Source organism: Lupinus angustifolius, chromosome LG04, assembly GCF_001865875.1.
Source record: "Lupinus angustifolius cultivar Tanjil chromosome LG04, LupAngTanjil_v1.0, whole genome shotgun sequence".
In the NCBI taxonomy this organism is placed as follows: domain Eukaryota; kingdom Viridiplantae; phylum Streptophyta; class Magnoliopsida; order Fabales; family Fabaceae; genus Lupinus; species Lupinus angustifolius.
The window spans coordinates 20140023-20159706 of NC_032012.1; the positions used below are offsets into that span (position 1 = coordinate 20140023).

General features: G+C 32.9%; 2 protein-coding genes across 4 annotated transcripts; both read left to right on the top strand.

Moving 5' to 3' along the window:
- On the top strand, window positions 652-19477 carry LOC109346149 (heterogeneous nuclear ribonucleoprotein 1-like). Of its 2 annotated transcripts, XM_019585552.1 has the most exons (3): window positions 652-663; window positions 15998-16225; window positions 17203-19477. In XM_019585552.1, the coding sequence occupies exons 2-3, from the start codon at window positions 16004-16006 to the stop codon at window positions 18394-18396; spliced, it is 1416 nt and encodes a 471-aa protein (XP_019441097.1). In that variant the 5' UTR covers window positions 652-663; window positions 15998-16003; the 3' UTR covers window positions 18397-19477. The 2 variants fall into 2 exon arrangements, with proteins under 2 accessions (XP_019441097.1, XP_019441096.1); XM_019585551.1 differs by lacking the exon at window positions 652-663 and having other exon boundaries at window positions 15863-16225.
- Window positions 8051-11283, top strand: LOC109346150. 2 transcript variants are annotated; one of them, XM_019585554.1, is made up of 2 exons: window positions 8051-8779; window positions 10702-11283. In XM_019585554.1, exons 1-2 carry the CDS (start codon window positions 8538-8540, stop codon window positions 10748-10750), a joined length of 291 nt encoding a protein of 96 aa, XP_019441099.1. In that variant the 5' UTR covers window positions 8051-8537; the 3' UTR covers window positions 10751-11283. The 2 variants fall into 2 exon arrangements, with proteins under 2 accessions (XP_019441099.1, XP_019441098.1); XM_019585553.1 differs by having other exon boundaries at window positions 8052-8779; window positions 10693-11283.

Below are 19684 nucleotides of genomic sequence, written 5' to 3' on the forward strand. Positions count from 1 at the left end.
AGTAAAAAACAATAGGGAAAAAATAAATAAATTTAATTTTGGACTATTGGTTAATTAAATAAATGCTATGAATCAAATTGTTATTTACTTAACTACTATGCTTTTCCAAGTGAAAAAATAAAATATAATTCAAAAACATTACAACTCTATAGTGGAATATAAGAAAAAAAATAACTAGCATACACTTATTAAAGAATTGTTACTTAACCTTCTTTAATTTTCTTAATCTCTTCTAAATTTTATGGTTTGAATTAAAATTCACATCTATTGTTTTGTTTAATTATCCTATTCGAGAGCTTCATAATATGACTGCTTAAAATGATATTAACATTGTATTGGTTATCAAAGATCACATACTTAGATCATGTTTTAGAAGTATAAATAAATATAGTAGTTATGTGTTTGATCCTTCATAATAACATTTTGGTAAAATAAAATAAGTAATTTTTATTAAAAAATCTATTTTTAAATGAAAACTGGTTGGTACAACCGATTTTAGGTATCAATATGTGGACTGACTTACTGATTTGTTGTTGAACTGACCAATACAACTTTGTTTTCATAATATTTCTCTCTTGTCCTTATAAATAGAGATTAAAATATTTGCCATTCACTTGTTTGTAATCTTCTTAGACCTTATAATCTTATTAAATAACTTTGAAAGTCAACTAATATCGTGTCCCTTCAACCTTTTAGGTTTTAATATTATACTATTTGATAGATTCGTTTTTTCATTATCCATTATTTTCAAAGATTCTTTGACCTTCAACTTCCTAATTTTGTGATAAAAGATATAATTACGATCATTAACTTTAGTGTTTACCATATTAGAATGCAAAGAATCATTGTTGACATTGAATACCTTTATATATTTCCTTAATAATTTTTTCCTACTCCAAATTTTGTCCATCTTCAAATTTAATACATTTCACGGAAAATTTACGTGGGTAGTGTAGTTTGACTATACTATCCCACATTTGGGGTATGTTTTGAAATAATTACGGGATTGATGTATTTTTGTGGATCTCGTGGATGATATCCACGATTTCACCAAAGTCGTGGATGGGAAATGTGATTTCCCACCAATATCGTGGACCCCATCCATGGTTTTGATGTAGATTCTCTCTCATGAAGTGAAATCGTGTATGGCATACACGACTTCCATAGTCGTGTACCCCATACACAAGATTGGATGGGATATGGTGATTTTTGAAATTCCATTTACATGAAATTTAAATTTGTTTTATTGTTTTATGATTTTTAGTTTATAAAAATAATATCTTTAAATTAACTAGTTATGGTTGCTCCTCATCTTCGTCTTCATCATCTTCATCGTCTTCATTTGGTTGTGAATGCATTGTCGGTTGATAATATTGTTGAGAGTTGAATGTCGACAATGAAGTATTTGAGGTAGTGTCAAACATTGATTGCATTCCTTGAAATTGCGAAGAAGATGCTAAGTGAGAGAATGAGTAGTCACCCGTTGCTCCGTAACCGTCAAACCCAAAGGGTTGTTGTTGTTGTTGCTGAGGAGTATGAGTTGAGTGTATGCATGCGGATAAGTATTCGTCTGAGTTTGATTCTCATAATGTTGTTGAAAGTCAGGTGCAATAGGCATTTGAAACTGTTGTGTAGGAGGCGCTTGAGAAGTACTTAAGGAGAAGGCGGTTGGAAGTAGTTGAGCAAACGCTTCCATCATCTCATTGCAGTTTAGGTAGACGTCATTCAATGAATACAACGGATTTGGAAACACATTTGTAGGAGCACACTTATCCCGAATCATTTTGATAAAATTGTACTGAAAAAAGTGAAAAAATTAGAATGTTAGAATATGTCAATACAATTAAAAATAAAATATAAGTAGAAATTTTGTTGTTATTACCAATCCGACTGAATATGCTCCGTCTGGAGAGATGCATTTCTTTGTCATTTGTAAGTACCATTGCATATACTGCGAGTACTGATACAAAGGCTGGTCATTGGGAAAACCATTTACCAAATAGCTTTCCCGGTTATTCCAAATTTGAATCCACTGGTTATGTTTTTAGGTCAGTTGTAGCCATTTTTTCCACGTAGATCAATCTTGTGTTGTTTCTTTAGATTAATTGGATCTTCTGGGATGAGTTGTTGTAGATCAAATTGCCTCATCACCCGATCAACATCATGTCACTTAACAAGTGCAAAGCAGATGAGTCTTACACATGCTCGGGCTACATCACGTATGGGGCCCACATAGGTAATGTTCCTATGTGGGGTCCACACAAACTAATATATATAAAAAATAGTAATTAATTAGTATAAAAAATTAGAAATAATAAAAAATATATTAATAATAACAAATTACAGAAAATACCTGATCAATGCGCAAGCGATCCAACATTGACTGTATTATGTTGGTTGCATGACGAGGAATGTTGGTGGTGATTAGATGTTGCGCCCACCTAAAATTTAATGTTATATGAAGTTAGTATTATATAAATAGTTTGAATTATAAACTATTATAATTTGAACAATTTTGAAGAAAAAAATTGGAAAAAAGATTTACCTTTGGACTAAAGGGAATATTTGTAAATCATTGTTGTGTAGTCTTGGAGCAAGCATTAGGATGCGGTCATATGCCCACGACTGTAGCAGATGCAAGCATCCTCCAATTCAATTTGGCGACTAATAATCGCAGCACGACATATTCTGCGATATAGATATGTCATTATAGATGCCAATACAGCTGAACCCCAACTATATTGGTATGTTTGTGACAAGTCCTCCAGCAATGGGAGATACATCAGGTGGACTCGTGACCCTGATGTATCTGGCATGAGGAAGCCTCCAATCATGTGTAATATGAAGGCTCTTGCATGTTGTTCAATGACAACATCATCAACACCTTCTGGGAGAACAACGAAGGTTGAGTCTAGCCAACTCATTTGGATCCTTTGGCCCATAATATGTTTATCAATTAGGATTGTACCCAACAAGTTGTGACAAATGATTTCCCAATTTGTGCTTGTAATTCCAGTAACAACAGCTCCATTAATGGGTAACCCAAATTGGTATGCGACATCTTCAAGGGTTACAGTGCACTTGCCAATAGGTAGATGGAAGGTGTGAGTCTTTGGCCTCCATCTTTCAACTAATACCATAATGAGGTGATTGTTGATTTCGATTGTACCAATATCCAGAATGTGCCCAAATGCGGTGTTACGAATAACTTCTAACACTAGTGCAGATGGTAATTGTTGCCAAAAATTGTATCTTGCTCGAAACGTAACCTCTCCATCATTTCATATGTTGGTGGAGACATGGTCTTTTTGAAGGTTGAGAAGGGAAGAGTTAATAGGACTTGGACCAATATGTTCCATGTTTTGGACGAAAAGTATCGGGAAATCAGGAAATATATGGAAATAATTCGGAAGGATTTTGATTTGGTGTGAGAATGAAGGTGAGAATGTTTGAATTTATAGGGTTTGGAACTCGTGGATGGAGTCCACGACTTTGTGGAAGTCGTGGATAGGGTCCACGAGTTCCTACCCGATAATGGTATTTGTGCCCTAGCCACACATGAGTTTCTAGCCCTAAACCTAGCCTGAGCCAAAGTCGTGGCTGCCATCCACGACTTTCATTAAAGTCGTGGACACAGTCCACGATTTGCATTCAATTGGCTACACTAATCTTGTGGATAAGGTCCATGAGATTCATTAAAACCCTAAAAATCTGCACCAAAGTCGTGGCTCTATCCACGACTATCTTTAAATTCTGGTGAATCTCGTGGACCCTATCCACGACTTTCATTGAAGATGTTGGTATACGAATACTTTTTTGAAAATATAGTTAATGAATATAATTATTAGTATACCGAAAATATAAATAATTAACGAATGTAATTATTAGTTAATGAATGTGATTATTAGTTAATGAATGTAATTATTAGTTAATGAGTGTAATTATATAATTACTATATTTATTTACACAAATAATGATACACAAATAAGAATTTTTCCTTGAGTATATTTACACAAATAAAAATTTCAATATATTACACAAATAAGAATTTCAATATATTACACAAATTGTAACATTACATAAGTTAGTTTTGCCTTGAACTTTACTCGACTTCGGTATTTCTAAATGGACATTTCTTCTTATTGTATCCTTCACTCATACACCACCCACATTTTGTAATTTGTTGAGATTGAGAATCATCCATTTCATTGTGTATGCGTGTAGTTTTTGGTCTTCCAATACGGTTCATATGCATAAGAGGATTAGGAATGAAGGTTGGACCTAAATAAGGAGGCTCCTAAATAAGGAGGCCAATATTCTTCATTTCCAATATGAAAATCATGTCCATAATCCTTCTGCAAGTTCTCTAACCTATAAATTGGTGAGATAAACTGCCCATAGTCTAAGTTCAATGATGCACAAGTAGCAATAACATGAGAACGTGGTAATTTAAGTGATTGAAATTCCCTACAATCACACCAATTTTTGATCTAACTATGTATACTATTGAGTGTCGACTACCACCGATACTAGCAACTTGCACCTCCGATACTCCTGTCCCGTGAAAAACTTCGTACTATTTGACATGTAGTTTTTCGGTTATTTTCATTAATCACCGTAGTCAATTCTTCGCAATAAACATGACATGCTCTTATCATGTTAGTTGCTTCATTTCTATGGTGTACAAACCATGAGTTAAGTCTATGATATGTTGCTCTAACAAATGTAGTAATTGGCAAGGCTCTTGCTCCATTGAGAACAATATTCACACATTCTGCCAAGTTCGTCGTCATATGGCCGTACTGTCTCCCATCATCATATGATTGTGTCCATTTTTATTTTGGGATCTTATCTAACCAAGCTACTGCCCTCGAGTTTTTTTGACGCAATAGAGCAATCATTCGCTCGAATCGAGGCCGCATCAATTCACATCCTACAACAAGTTCATTATTATTAACATAAATCACATAAACAAACAATTTCACATAAATCAGATTCATTTCAATACATACCCATTTCAATGACTTTTTCTTTCATATCATTATCTCGGAACTCGTTGTTGAAATTGCTAGTAACATGATGAATGCAATATACAGATTGATCATCACACCATTGTGGGAGCTCAGTACATAGTGTACCCAACAAACCTGTACCCCTATCTCATATTATACAAATATTTGGTTGTGTGGTAACATATATCCGAAGATTGTAGAAAAATCATTCTCATGCTTCTTTGGTCTCTCCTTCCATAATGACAAATGCTACTGGAAATATACGTCTATTACCATCTTGGGAACTAGCTATTAGCAATGTTCCAATATATTTTCCAGTCAAAAATGTGTCATCCACTTGAATGATTGGTTTGTAAAAACCATATCCTTCAATGCATGGCTTGAAAGCCCAAAATACCCTATTAAGAATTAAAGTATTATTTTCTTCATGGTTAGATGTTGAATATCTTACAATTGTATCTGGTGTATAATATTGAACAACATTCAACTAACGAGGTAACTCCTTATACGATCCCCCAATCACCATAAATTTGGGACATTGTTATTTGTTTAGCAGTCCAAGCCTTCTTATATATCACCGAATAACCAAAATGAGTGACCACTTCTTTAACTAATGCTTTAATTGGTAAATCAGGATCTTCTGATACTAATTGAACAATGCAGTTTGCGATGAAAAATGAGTTCAACTTTGTTTGATCTTGAGAAATATTAGTGGATATACAAGTGTGTCTTCCACTAATTTTTCTAATCTCCCAAATATCACGCTTCACACTTTTCGATGTCCGAAGTCTCCATTCACACCCAACACCATAATATTTACATTTTACAACATATCTATCTGGTCTAGACTCATCCACATGGTAATCCACAGAATTCCTAATATGATATTGTTTTACAGCATTTATTGTTGCTTCCTTTGATTCAAATTGCATACCAACAAAAAGATCATTATCCACATCAGTACTTACGTGAGTACTTCTATATGGAAAATCTTGTCCAGACTGGTAATTAATGCTAACGAAAAAGATGAAGGAGTATCATATGTTATGCTAACCGGTTCACTAGTGGTAATCTGAACATCATCATCGTCATCATCACATAGTTCAATGTCCTCCTCATCACTATAATCACTAACAATATCTCCAATAATTGTCATCTACGTATAACATATAGTAAAATATAAACAAACAATGTTTACATTTAAACATACAATAACATTAAATAAAATTAACAAAAGTAAATGAACTGAAAAAATATATAGCATTTTTAGTTACCTTCAATAATCACATTTCTTCAATTACAAATTACCCTAAAGATTTCTCATACGTTTTCTTTCTTCGGTGTGGTTTTAGCCGGGACAGGGGTATATATATTGGTTGGATGTCGTGGATCCAAGACACGACTTGGATCTCGTGTACAAGATCTACGAGAATAACATGGAATTCGTGTACGGGGTCCACGAGATTGCCATGAAGCTCGTGTCCCTGGTGCACGACTTATAGGAGCTTGATACGGTGTAAGGAAATCGTGGATGGGGTCCACGATATTGGTGGGAAATCGCATTTCCCATCCACGACTTTGGTGAAATCATGGATACCATCCACGAGATCCACTAAAAATACCCCGAACCCGAAATTATTTCAAAACATACCCCAAACATGGGATAGTGTAGTCAAACTACACTACCCACGTAAATTTTCCTACATTTCACTTAGCCAAAGTCTTTCATCTTTCTTTTCACACCCTTTGGAGATTTATACTCTATATTTTACTTAAGTTTACCGTTTTCTTGATATCTTTCTTAGATGTTTTTTACTTTATTTTGCAACTTTGAATAATTTTACAAAGACCATATTTTTTAACATTTCATTTTTACCCTAACTTCATTTCATCGTCTCATTCCATATATCATTAACACTTCTACCTCACAAAACCCTTCTTCCAAAACCTTTTTTTGAAACTCCTTCATTACTCATGCTTAAATTCTTGCTACTTGATACCTTATCTTCGTCTTTTCTCTTAACTCTATTCGTAACCCTTACATTTATAACCAAAACTCTATATTGGGTCATTAACCTCTCTCAAAGTATGAATTTATAATTAAAACAAAACTTTCTATATGATTTCTTTATAAGAAAAAAAATTGATTTGAGAACATGTCACCACAACTTTAATATGTGATAAGATACTTATCTCGCTTCTTAAAACAAGTGTTGACTATTACAAAATCAGAAGCTATGGAGAAATATAGAATAACCTTACATGTTGTATTTATTTCTCCTATGTCATAACTCCATGAAAACCTTCGTATTATTCCCTAGATATCCATTGAGATTATTAAGTAGATTTTTTTCTCTAAATGTATTCAAAAGACTACACCATCCAAATCCTCCAAAAAATTTATCTTGTGATATTCAGTTCGTCTTACCTTGGGTCATAAGCATTCATCATATTAAATGTGTCTTTCTTTGCTAAAAACTTTAAAACTATGATCTTATCTCATATTCATTTTACGTCCAATATGTTATTCTTCCATCCTTATATACAATTATGCCAATTATACTTGTCGATTTTGTTTTACTATTGCACTACAACTTAAAACACGAAGTATAATTTATGTGTCTTTCCATAATCCTCATTAGTTTCTTGTAAACACATAAAATTGATCATCATTCTAATCATTGTGTCTGCTATTCCATTGGTGAACTAGTTTCTTTATCCGCACTCATTCACTAAAATGTGTGAACTTTTGCTTATTTTTTCTAAAACACATTGGGTTGGTAACATTATCATTGATCCATACCATAAATATCATAGATATTAGGCTAAGATATTTTTTACATTCACAATAAACTATATAACACAATTCACATTTTATCCGAAGTTAAAACCAACATATAACATCAAGCCACTTAACTTAATTAATAGAACACTTAGATTAATAACCGACAAGGATTTCACTGAAAAAAGTAAAACGAATTTCACTTTTTCTTATAGCCAGATAATATTGTTTTGCAAAAATCATTCTAATATTTGAGTTTGGTTAATTGGTGATTTCTCTAATCTTTTTTCTTTTATTTCACAAACATGTATTCTGAACTAAACTCTGTGATCTTGCAAGCGATTCATTTTGTTGTTCTTTGTTTTATTTTTAAAACATGTTTATTGGTTGTACTAAACGTGGTGCATCAATTTTGATTCTTCTCAGTTTGCAACCATCAAATTGTCATCACTTTCTTCACAAACTTTTTCTTTTCACTTTTTCTTAACACTTAGATTCTTTTACTGCTCTTGCACTAACGTTTTGGTTTGTTCTTCATTCTGTTTCCCCTGTTTTTTTCTGTGTTGACCTCTTTCTTCGGTTCCTCCAAAGTTTTAATATTTTTTGAGACTTATGAGTTGGGTTATGATTTTGAGGCAAATTGGTCAAATGAATTTCTTTCAAAATCCAAAATTTCCTTGAATTTCGGTTTATGATTTTTTTTCTTTTTTTCTTTTCAACTGAATAGTGTTTTTTTATTGTTGATGGATACTGAGTCACCAAAAGATGTTAATGGAAATATGAATAAGCCTATGGCTTCTTTAGAAGCTAGCAAAGTTGAAGGTCATGCCAATAGTGAAGATGATAGTGATTCCAAGTCTTTGTTGCCACCCCGAATTGGAGGAATGTCTAGGAAATCAGATAATAGTAAGACACATAGGAAAAAAGTGCAGTGGAATGATAAAAATGGAAAGAAACTTGTTGAAGTGTTGGAATACGAGCCAAGGTAATTTGTGTGTGCTAAATTTTGGTCAATTGCATTAGTTATACAACTGTTTGATTGACAATTTTATTATTTGTTGTTGTCTTTTGTTTTGTATGGTTTTATTTTTGTTGTTGGTTTCTTTTTACTAAGATGTACATATATGAGCATGTGGGGTACCAAGTTGGTCACTTTCTAAATTTATTTTAGGAGATATTATTTATGACGAACCTGATACATGATGTGTGGTATGTGGTATGGTAAACGAAAGAATTATATAACTATGTTTTTTGCAACTTGTTTATGACAAAACTTTCTGTTTTTGCTTTTATTTCAGTTAAGTTGTATCTTGATGAAAAAAGAGATGAAAAGGTTGACCTAGTTTTGTGTTTGCTAATTTAGTGTAAGTGGTGAAATTGTAAAGGATATTGTTGGCTAATTTACCTACTATGACTTCTCTTTTAATCTAATTTTGCATGTGGAATATTTGGTAAATAAGCTACTCTTTTGCAATAATAAGTGTAAGCCTGAAGAAAATTTCATGTTCATTATATAAATTCTCGGCTAAGGGAGTTAGCTCTGCTCCTAGAGCATGTAGTTTTTGTGTTCTGAAGATCATCTATGATTTTAGATCACCTAGAATTTACTGTAAGGGTATCAAAACCAACATAAGGTCATTCAGATTTCAACTATTATTTCTGAAATGGCAAGTTCAAATAAGAATCAAGAACTAATTGCGATAAGTTTCATTATTAGTGGTATTACTTGTATCTATTTGTTTTCTATAATACTTGTATGGTGATATTTAGTTTTATGTCTTTATAAGTTCTCTGAACCAGCACATTCTTAATTTGTTTGAGACATACTTGGTCTTCTTCTTCTTCTTCTTTTTCTTCTTTAATTTTAGCTACCCTCATGCATACAGGTTTGTGTTTATATTATCTCTTGGCTTAGAGTTTATATAAACTCTTAATCTGACCTGAGAACTTAAAAGCCCTCACATTTTGTACCACCAAGTTTGCTTTTAGTAGGATATTTTATAGGGCACTTTTGTGGTAATGTATAAATGCTACTTTTGGAGGACTCTCTTTGACAAATGTTCAATAGGATTGCCAGTTTGTGGTTTCTTTTTAGTTTTTATTTACCCTTATTCGGTTACTATTTTTCTTAAGTGGAGAATATTTGGTCCTATGTTGAATGCTTTTCTCCCTTATTTACTAACAAGTTTTTTTATGTCATGCCAGTTCCAAAAAGTGTGAAAACTTATAGTTTGCTTCTTAGAACTTATGGTAAAGCCAAAAAACTTATAAAGAACATTAGATTAAAAATAGAAAAGAAGCTTCTATAATACTAGGAAGACTTTTGCCTCCATAGATTAGATCTTACCAAAGAAGTCCTTTAAGCTCTTATTCTGGCATTGATAGTTTTAGATATTTTTCTAATGTCAAAATTGGTTGTCCAACATTTTTGAAGATTAACTTATGCATGTTGTGAGATGCTTGAAGAAAAATAAGAAAACAATATTGACCATTTTATTTGGTGTCATAATTTTTGTCCTACTTTCCTTTATTGCATGTCCTAAAAGTTTTGTCAGTCTAACTAATCCAATGCACTAAAGATATATCATAGAAGCCATCTTTAGGTAACCATTAAAGAAATTTTGAAACAAAAATTTACAGCCATTTCATCTGTTCTGTAATTAGATGTGTAGTTAATACCAAGGTTAAGATTAATAGGAGCTTCTCCTAAGTATAATGGGGGATAAAAATAGAGAAGGGAGAAAATAATAACCAAAATTTTCTTGCCTAATTGTGATACAAGATAAAAACATTTGCAATACAACCTCTATGTAGCAAAAGAAAATTTTATTATAATAATCAACCCTATTGGTTATATAGTCAGAATTATCTCACATTTGGTCTCATAATTGTATGCAATGATGTCAGTGACTCAGAGAATGAGGATGACGATTCTTGTATTTGTACAATAATGTAGAGATACTGATAAGCTGTCTGAAACTTTCTGCTGGACTAATGGAGGGAGCATTTGTGTGGCTTGCGAAACTTGAATTCGGAATAAATATGACAAATCGACATGCTTGATGATTTGATCTTTGTTCTGATTAAGTACAAACTCTCCAAGTAACCAAGATAGGTAGCTCCTTCTGTTTGGTGGACTTTTGTCACACTGCTTCCCGCGATATGGTTTAGGTTTTAGACAGTGCTGATAGCGGCGCGACTTCCTTGTAAATGAGCTTTTCCGAACTTACTCACATGTATTGTTTCTTCAAGAATTACGCACTTGATTGCTTTAACTATTATGTTTCAAATTAAAGAAGAGATACCTCCGTATTATTTCCTTTTATTTTTCAAATATTATGTTTCTAATTAAAGAGAACAAATTTCCATGACTTTCTTAAGTAATCCTGCAGAAAAGGGTTATTTGGTTCTGCTTCTGCCATTGCTATAGAATCAACATGTGGTCCTAGAGTTTCTGTTCAGTTATACTTCTTATACTGCAAACTATGATGCATAGATTGTGTACACAAGAATGTATCCTAATTGATTAAAATACTGCTTTGCTTAATATCATTAAGATAACGTGTATCCTAAAATTGTATAGCAGCAACATGAAAACATGCACATATACAAATAAACTCTCCATTGATCACAAAAATAACCATTCACAAAATAAAACGAAAAACATGATAAGAATTAGACACACAAATACAATGAAATAATCCCAACTGTCACTGATTTGTTGAATTAATAATCATCAGAAGAATCAAAATCTGATGCATGTTCACCAATAGGCCGGTAGTATATATTGTACTGTTCTTTGTGATTTTTCACCAACTAAAAGCGCATCCCGCATGTTTAGTTGCCAACGTTGAGCATGGAACCTTGAGCAGTCTGTTGGTGATAAGCCGGAGGAAGGTGAGGATTAGGTCAAGTCATCATGCCCCTTATGCCCTGGGTGACACACGTACTACAATGGCTGGGACAAAGGATCGCGATCCCGCGAGGGTGAGCTAACTCCAAAAACTCGTCCGCAATTCGGATTGTAAGCTGCAACTCGCCTGTATGAAGCTGGAATGGCTATTGTTCTGCCAAGTCCATGGAATCAATATTTTCCTAAATCTTTTTTTGATGGCATGGCCACATCATTGTCAATGAATTGAGGCCTTAGAGACATCATAATTAGAAGAAACCAACCAGTTTGAAAGACTAACATCAACTGCAATTTCTTGCATTAGAGGCTTGGACTAAAGGACATTTGATCCTAAGCTGCAAGTTGAGAAACTAAAGCTTGCTTCCGAGACTAAGGGCATCCTTGTGTTTTGCTCTGATGGTTGACCATTCTCCTTCCTCATGTGCTTACTTGATGCAACTTTAGCTTTGATTCTTCATCCTGTCTTCTGCCACAGAAGAGTTGCATGCCAACATTTTCTGATATGAATGAATAGATAAACATACAAATAAGGAAATCAATATTCTTTCCTATGCACACATAAAAACACGGAGAGAAACTATAAACAAATTTATTAACAAATGTTTAAAGGTTAGTGATTTGTCTATGACATGATTTGTGATACAACCTTATGATGTTTTTATCCATGCATTCGACTCCACCTAGTCAGAAACGACTCGTTATTGTTTATGCAGACATGAAATATGAAGGGAAAGGATAAGAGAAGAAAAGTACTAACCTGATATGAGAATATGGGACAATGGATTTTTCTGTCATGACAAAAACTTGATAATTTTCATATTTCTGCAAGATGAAAGAATAACATGATTTCTTTACAAAAAAAGAGTAACATGATTCTTTTTAACTTAATGATATCAAGCAGGAACAGGAATATGAACCTTCTTGTTCTTAATAAATGATACAAAGTTTCCATCGGAAAAAAATAAATGATACAAAGTTAACTTACTTGGTGTCCACTTAGAACATTTTAGAGGGTCTTTCTAATTTTTTTTTGTTGGATAAACCAAAACATGCAAGAATACAACCCATCTCTATGTGGAAAGATAAGAAATATAGTGAAGAAACAATGAAATGTTTTAATGATGAAAGGTAAGTACAAATAAATAATAACCGAGGAGTCACATATGTCACATCTGTACTACTCTATATAATTATTATTCATCATTAGTCAGAAAAATAAAATATAAATAAAATACATATTAACTTTATATTTTCTGACCAAAATCAATAAATATATAGAGTGACACACATTTTAGGACAGAAGATATTAGAAACTAAGTAAAGGAAACATGTGATAAGTTTAAAAGTCATTTGGCTCAAAAACTTACATAAGTATTATCATCCTAAAAAAAGTAATATATATTTATTAATGATTAATTTATAGTAATATATGTTAATACTTTTATGGTGTATAAAGATTTATAAGTAACATTACACATTTAATAATGAGACATTTAAAATAAGGGTGGCTAATATTTTTGGACAGCATGTACAAAAATTAACTTTTAAGTATCATGTAAATCGATTACTCAATTTTATTCTAGTCTAAATATTAACTTTTTATTATTATTTATCCCTTACTTTTACCCCTTCCCCTTTTTATTTAAAAAAACTCACGATAAACATATATATATATATATATATATATATATATATATATGAAACTCGGGACTTAAAAGTAATTTATATACTGTTGTTATATTATTCATCATTTATATTTAATTATTATTTATTTTTAACAATAAAATAAATGACAATAATAATTATTCATTATGTATAAATTTTTATATTAAATTTTTATATTGATAATATATAAATATTACAATATATAGATTAAAGTATCATTTAAACATTTTAATGGCCCGATTATAATTGGTGCCCACGAGAATTATTTTAGTTTAATAATCAAAAGACTAAGAGAATGGGCAAACACGTGTTGCTTACTTTTTTTATAAATGTGTTGTTTACTTTTGTTTCATATAAAATTTATATATAATTATTACATTATTTATCATTTATTATAATTTTCTTTTTAAAAATTAATATAATATAAATAATGAATGATAAAATAATAATTATATAAAATTGATATATTTCTCTTTAATCTTTTAGTCTCTTATATACATGTTGTTTATTGTTATTATTTTATTATCTCCTTTGTGAGAATTTATGTCTTATTAAGAAATATTTTCAGTCAATACAGTGGCACCAACTTCTATAGCAATGGGAAAACTACTTTCAAGTAGAATTGAATTAAGGAAATACGTCATTATCTATGTATTATGATTGTGAAGTTTGTTAGAATTGCGTTTTGCCTAAATTAATATTTTTATAACAAAAATAGGCTAAAAGCCTCTTTACATATTATCACATGAGATGAAAGTAATACTAATGTTTTATTTGGGTGTACGAGAAGAGAAAATTTGAAGAGAGAAAAAAAAGAAGGAGAAATATAGTAGATTTTTGTGATATTTAGTATAAGAGAATAAGGAGAGAAAATATAGAAATTTTTTTTTCTTTCTCTTTTGTTTGATTGGACAGAAAATGAGAAGAGATAAATGATATTATGATTCAAATGACAAAGATTTTCCTAAAATAAATAAGAGAGAAAGAAAAATGTTGTTTTATTATTAATTAAAAATAAATGTTATAAATTGAAGGACATTTTTGTCATTCCATATAAAGTTTTAATCTTCTCTCTAATTTCTCATCAAAGTGAGAGATAATTTTTTGTGTGGCCCCACCTACTTTTTTTTCTTTTCTCAATCATAAGGGTGGAATCAGGTCAGGCCAAGCTTTGCCTTAAACAGGCCCAGCCTATATAGCACATAGGAGTCTGGGCCTGGTCTGTTAGCCTGTTTAAAAAAAATTTCAAAGCCTAGGTCTGGCCTGTTTAAAAGCCTGGTCTGGCCTGTTAGCCTGTTTAAATGCCTATTATACTATATGCTTATGAAATAAGCTATCATGTCTACATTTTAATGGGCTTATATGCTTATTTTTAGTTAGGTCAATTTAATTCTAATAATTAAATTATATTTTTATATTAATATTACACATATATAATAATATTGCTTATATTAAAATAGTATAAATTTCAACATTCTTATATAATATAACTAAATAGGCCGGCCTGTTAGGCTGTATAGGCCTTTTAGGTGGCCTAAAGTCTGGTCTGTTAAGCGAAATAGGCTTTTTAGAAAGCCTGAGCCTGACCTGTTCGTGAAAAAAGCCTGGTCTGGCCTAGCCTGTTATAGGCCAGGTAATAGGTCTCTAATAGGCGGCTTGACCTGTTTCCACCCTTACTCAATCAAAAAAGAGGAGAAAGTTTCATTTTATCTTCAATCTCTTTGTCACATTTTCTTTTCGCTCTAACTATCCTCTACCAAATAGAGGCTAAAGCAAATTCTAAGCTCTCCAAGGGTTTAACTAAAGCAAACATAGATTGATAGGTGCAATGATGAATCGGGTGCTGTATCGGTTTGAGTTGCTCATCTAACCAAATTTATTCCAAAATGATGAGGATGTCATGATTTAGCTAGTTTAAACCTAAATAGATCAGTGAAATCGATTAAGTCAATCATTTTTTTAAATACTAAAATAATATTATTGTGAGATAAAAAAGCTAAAATTATTTTTGCATTTTTGTTATAGTTAAAATGTAAAACATATACTATTTAATGATATTTTCAACTTATTTGCAATATTTTATGGTCATAAAATCTTAATATAAAAATATGAAATAACTTTAACAAGTGTTATGAATTATTTAATTTTTAATATATATTAAATTAAACAATAAAATCACCAATTCACTTGTCCATCTAGTTATTCATTAACTTAATAATCTAACAAGTCAAGAAATAATTTAAACTTAATATTAATTTATTAAAGAATAATGATATATTCTCCTATAAATTTTTAAATATAACTAAAAAGTAAATATGTCATTCATAAAATAATTATTTAATAAATAAAATATAATTTTGTGATACATACTATAGGATTTTTAAGAGAATGTTTATTTTTCCCTTAAAAAAAAGTTAGAATTGATTATTGGTATTTGATGAGATATAAAAAAGGGAAATAAATAAATAGCATTGAGAAACTTAACAAAACGCGAACCTTTTCTTTGACTCACACAGAGAGACACTCATTTTCTCTCTCTGTCACCCACTCACAACACAAACTTTCTTCTTCTCTCTCTCTATTTCAATTTCAAACCCTAAATTATACAAATTTTCATAGAATCAGTAATTAATGGATTCAGATCAAGGTAAGTTATTCATCGGTGGAATTTCATGGGAAACTAATGAGGACAAGCTCAAGGAACATTTCACCAACTACGGCGACGTTTTGAACGCTTCTGTTATGCGTGACAAGAACACTGGAAAACCTAGAGGCTTTGGTTTTGTCGTATTTTCAGATCCTTCTATTCTCGATAGGGTTCTTCAAGATAAACATGTTATTGATGGCAGAACGGTATTTATTTCATTTTTTAGGGTTTATTTTTTGGATTACTTGTTTTTATTTGTATACTTATTTTTTGTTGATTAGGTTTTGTGATTCTCGCACCTAATTTTGTTTATGTGTTGGTATTAGTGTTAAATTATGATTGTTTTGTTTGTTGTGTTGGAGGCACACTTAAATGATGACTATTAGGGCTTGCTTGTTTATCCCACTAGGTTGGTGGGTCGGTTATGTCGATTGAATGACATTGTAATGCTTTATCATAAATCATGGCCATCGATAAAGAATTGGTTCCAAATCATCCCTCTGCTTCTATGAAGTTTAATTTCTCGGGAACTGAGAAAACATTTGTTTCTTTCTGATGTGAGTAAGGATGGTTTATTAGGAGGTTGTAGAGTTATTCTTTGTTTACACATTTATGATTTAACAGAGTAAAGAGTTCGTGTTTCTGCTACCTTGAATATTGTGTCAAAAAATATTATGTTTACAGTTTATCTCGTTCGAGGACTCGTATCTGTTTGATTTTTTTGATGAATTAAAGGATGTATACTTGTATATGCTTATGAAAAAAAATTGAAAGGTTGATATTTGAAGATTTAATTCCTACAAATGATACATTGACAATTCAAGAAATAAAAATCTCTTCAATTTGCAACAATATGATCCATTTCTTCCAACAACATGCATGGTACGAGTGTTAGGAGATGCTTGTATTAGGATTGCTTCTTTTTCTGGATGAGCATGCCCTTGCTTGAGCTTTCAATGTAGTATGTGTAATGAGTATGCTCATAGTCATTATTTGATCTCTTTCTTGTGGGATCTAGCGATAGCTATTAACATGTTTTGTTTCATAAAGTTTAGATATGCTCAAATATTCAAAAACATGACTTAAAAAATTAGTTTTGGTAACTGTGAAATTTAGATATTAAACTGTGTTCATGTGTTTGTTTTTCTTCCAATTCAATTTGTTTTAAAATCTTATTATTCAGGTTGATGCCAAGAGGGCCTTTTCAAGAGAGGATCAACAATTTTCTGGCAATTCCAGAGCTGGAAATCCCAATTCTGCTATCCATTCTGGAAATGGTGGAAGTACGAAGACTAAAAAGATATTTGTTGGGGGATTACCTCCTACCCTGTCTGAAGAACAGTTTCGTCAGTACTTTGAGACCTATGGCAATGTAACTGATGTAGTAGTCATGTACGACCAGAGTACTGGACGACCAAGAGGATTTGGGTTTATTTCCTTTGATACTGAGGATGCAGTTGATAGGGTTTTGCACAAGACATTTCATGATTTAAATGGTAAACAAGTAGAGGTGAAGCGTGCACTTCCCAAGGATGCCAACCCTGGTTCAGGTGGCCGGATGATGGGTGGTGCTGGAGGTGGTGGCTATCAGGGGTATGGAGCATCTGGTGGCAGCCAAAATGCATATGATGGTCGTGCGGATTCTAGCAGGTATATGCAATCTCAAAATGCTGCTGGTGGATTCACACCCTATGGTTCTTCTGGCTATAATGCCCCTGGGTATGGGTATGGTCCGGCTAATAATGGCATCGGTTATGGTGCATATGGAAGTTATGGTGGTGCCACTGCTGGGTATGGTGGACCCGCTGGTGCAACATATGGGAATCCTAATGTCCCTAATGCTGCTTATGCTGGTGGTCCCCCAGGTGGCCCACGGAGTTCATGGCCTGCTCAGGCTCCCTCTGGTTATGGGTCTATGGGCTATGGGAACACTGCTCCTTGGGGTGCTCAAAGTGGTGGCGTTGGATCTGGTGGGGGTGGCCCTGGTTCAGCTATTACTGGCCAATCTCCTAGTGGAGCTGCTGGATATGGGAGTCAAGGATATGGATATGGTGGGTACGATGGAAGTGACAGTTCTTATGGGAATCCTGGTGGTTATGGCGCTGTTGGAGGGCGTACTGGGAGTGCGTCCAATACTAATGCTAGTGGTCCTGGTGGAAGTGAACTACAAGGTAGTGGGGGCAGTGGAAGCTATATGGGCAGTGGTTATGGGGATGCAAATGGAAATTCAGGTTATGGCAATGCAGCTTGGAGATCTGAGCAATCTCAAGCCTCTGGAAATTATGGGACTCCTCAGGGAAACGGTTCACATGGTGGGCAAGTTGGTTATGGTGGTGGCTATGGCGGTGCTCAGTCTCGACAAGGCCAACAGCAGTAATTTTGACAGTTGAATATTTTGCTGGATCTTGAACTTCAACTTGTGATCCCTGCCATTTAATCTTAAATTATGAGCTCACACTGAATTCTTCCTAGCAGCAAAGGAGTGCTCATGTTCGATGTCATTATACAACGGGACTGGTTGGATTGCTTGAATCCCAGTAGTTTGCGGCATATGCTTTCGTAATTTATAATAAGTAGTATGGTTGAAGAGATACTAGATGCTACTTTCTATTTAATATTTGTTATTGCGTGTAGTTTTAAATTGTGTGGTTATGATTTTAGTTGATCTGGAATTATCAGTTGTTGTAGCATTTGAGCTATAGTATTACATTTCTCTCTATATGATGGTTTGGTGCAGCTAACTACCTGTGTTGCCTTTTTTCCTTGCTCTGTCTGTTCCTTTTTTACTATTACAATTCAGAAGCAGGTAATGTTATAGTGTAGTAAAGATGATTTAGTTGGTATGACAAGTAGAAATAAGATCTAGTCAAGGTATTTACTGATAGTGGTGGACACTTGGGTGGATCACTTCGTAATGGGTAGCCGTAATGGTAGTGATAGTAAAAACTTTGAGGATGACATAATCATTTCCCCCTGTATTTGCACTTGTGTTGTACAGGAGGAGAGGTGCAGGAGTCAAAGGTTGAGCCAAGTGTCCACCCACGGCTAAGGAATGAGCTCTGTTCAGTTGTATTATGTTTTTTGGGCCTGTACATCGTCAAATTTGGAGATTCCTGGCTTTTCAGGTGATAAAATTGCATATCCTTCCACTGGTTTGTGGTGCCTGTCAGATTGGGGGATGATTTGCTGCACATTGACTAAAGCAATTGGTTGTGACATTAGCATTTAGGCCTGAATTTTAGGTGCCCAGTTGATTGATAATCTAGAACTTCGCATGTTTATGAATATTCGTGCTCTGGAGAATTCTTTGTCTGAAACATTTTATGCTATGATAGGCAAGATTTTCCTGAGTGGAATTTCCTCATTATGTCTTCACTCCTGCCATTTATAGTGATCTATCAGTTTCAGCTTTTATTTAAACTCTGAAGAGGATATATTAGCATAGTTGTATGTGGCAAGTGCTTTGTGATTTATCTCTGAAGGGGTTAAATTGCTAGTCTTTATTAGTAAGTGCTTTCTGTTCTTTCTCACTACAATATAGGTTGATGGTAGTCATATATGCTGTAGATGGGTCATGGTTATATAATCTACTATTGGGTTGATATAAATCATGATTATATGTGATGTGATGGAGATTCAATAAGTTATGAACTTTGATATTTGGA

Coding starts and splice junctions, on each gene's coding strand:
- LOC109346150 (XM_019585553.1), top strand. CDS start 8,538: ATGGATACTGAGTCACCAAAAGATGTTAATGGAAATATGAATAAGCCT. Junction 8,780..10,692: donor GTGTTGGAATACGAGCCAAG/GTAATTTGTGTG, acceptor AATTGTATGCAA/TGATGTCAGTGACTCAGAGA.
- LOC109346149 (XM_019585552.1), top strand. CDS start 16,004: ATGGATTCAGATCAAGGTAAGTTATTCATCGGTGGAATTTCATGGGAA. Junction 16,226..17,202: donor ATGTTATTGATGGCAGAACG/GTATTTATTTCA, acceptor CTTATTATTCAG/GTTGATGCCAAGAGGGCCTT.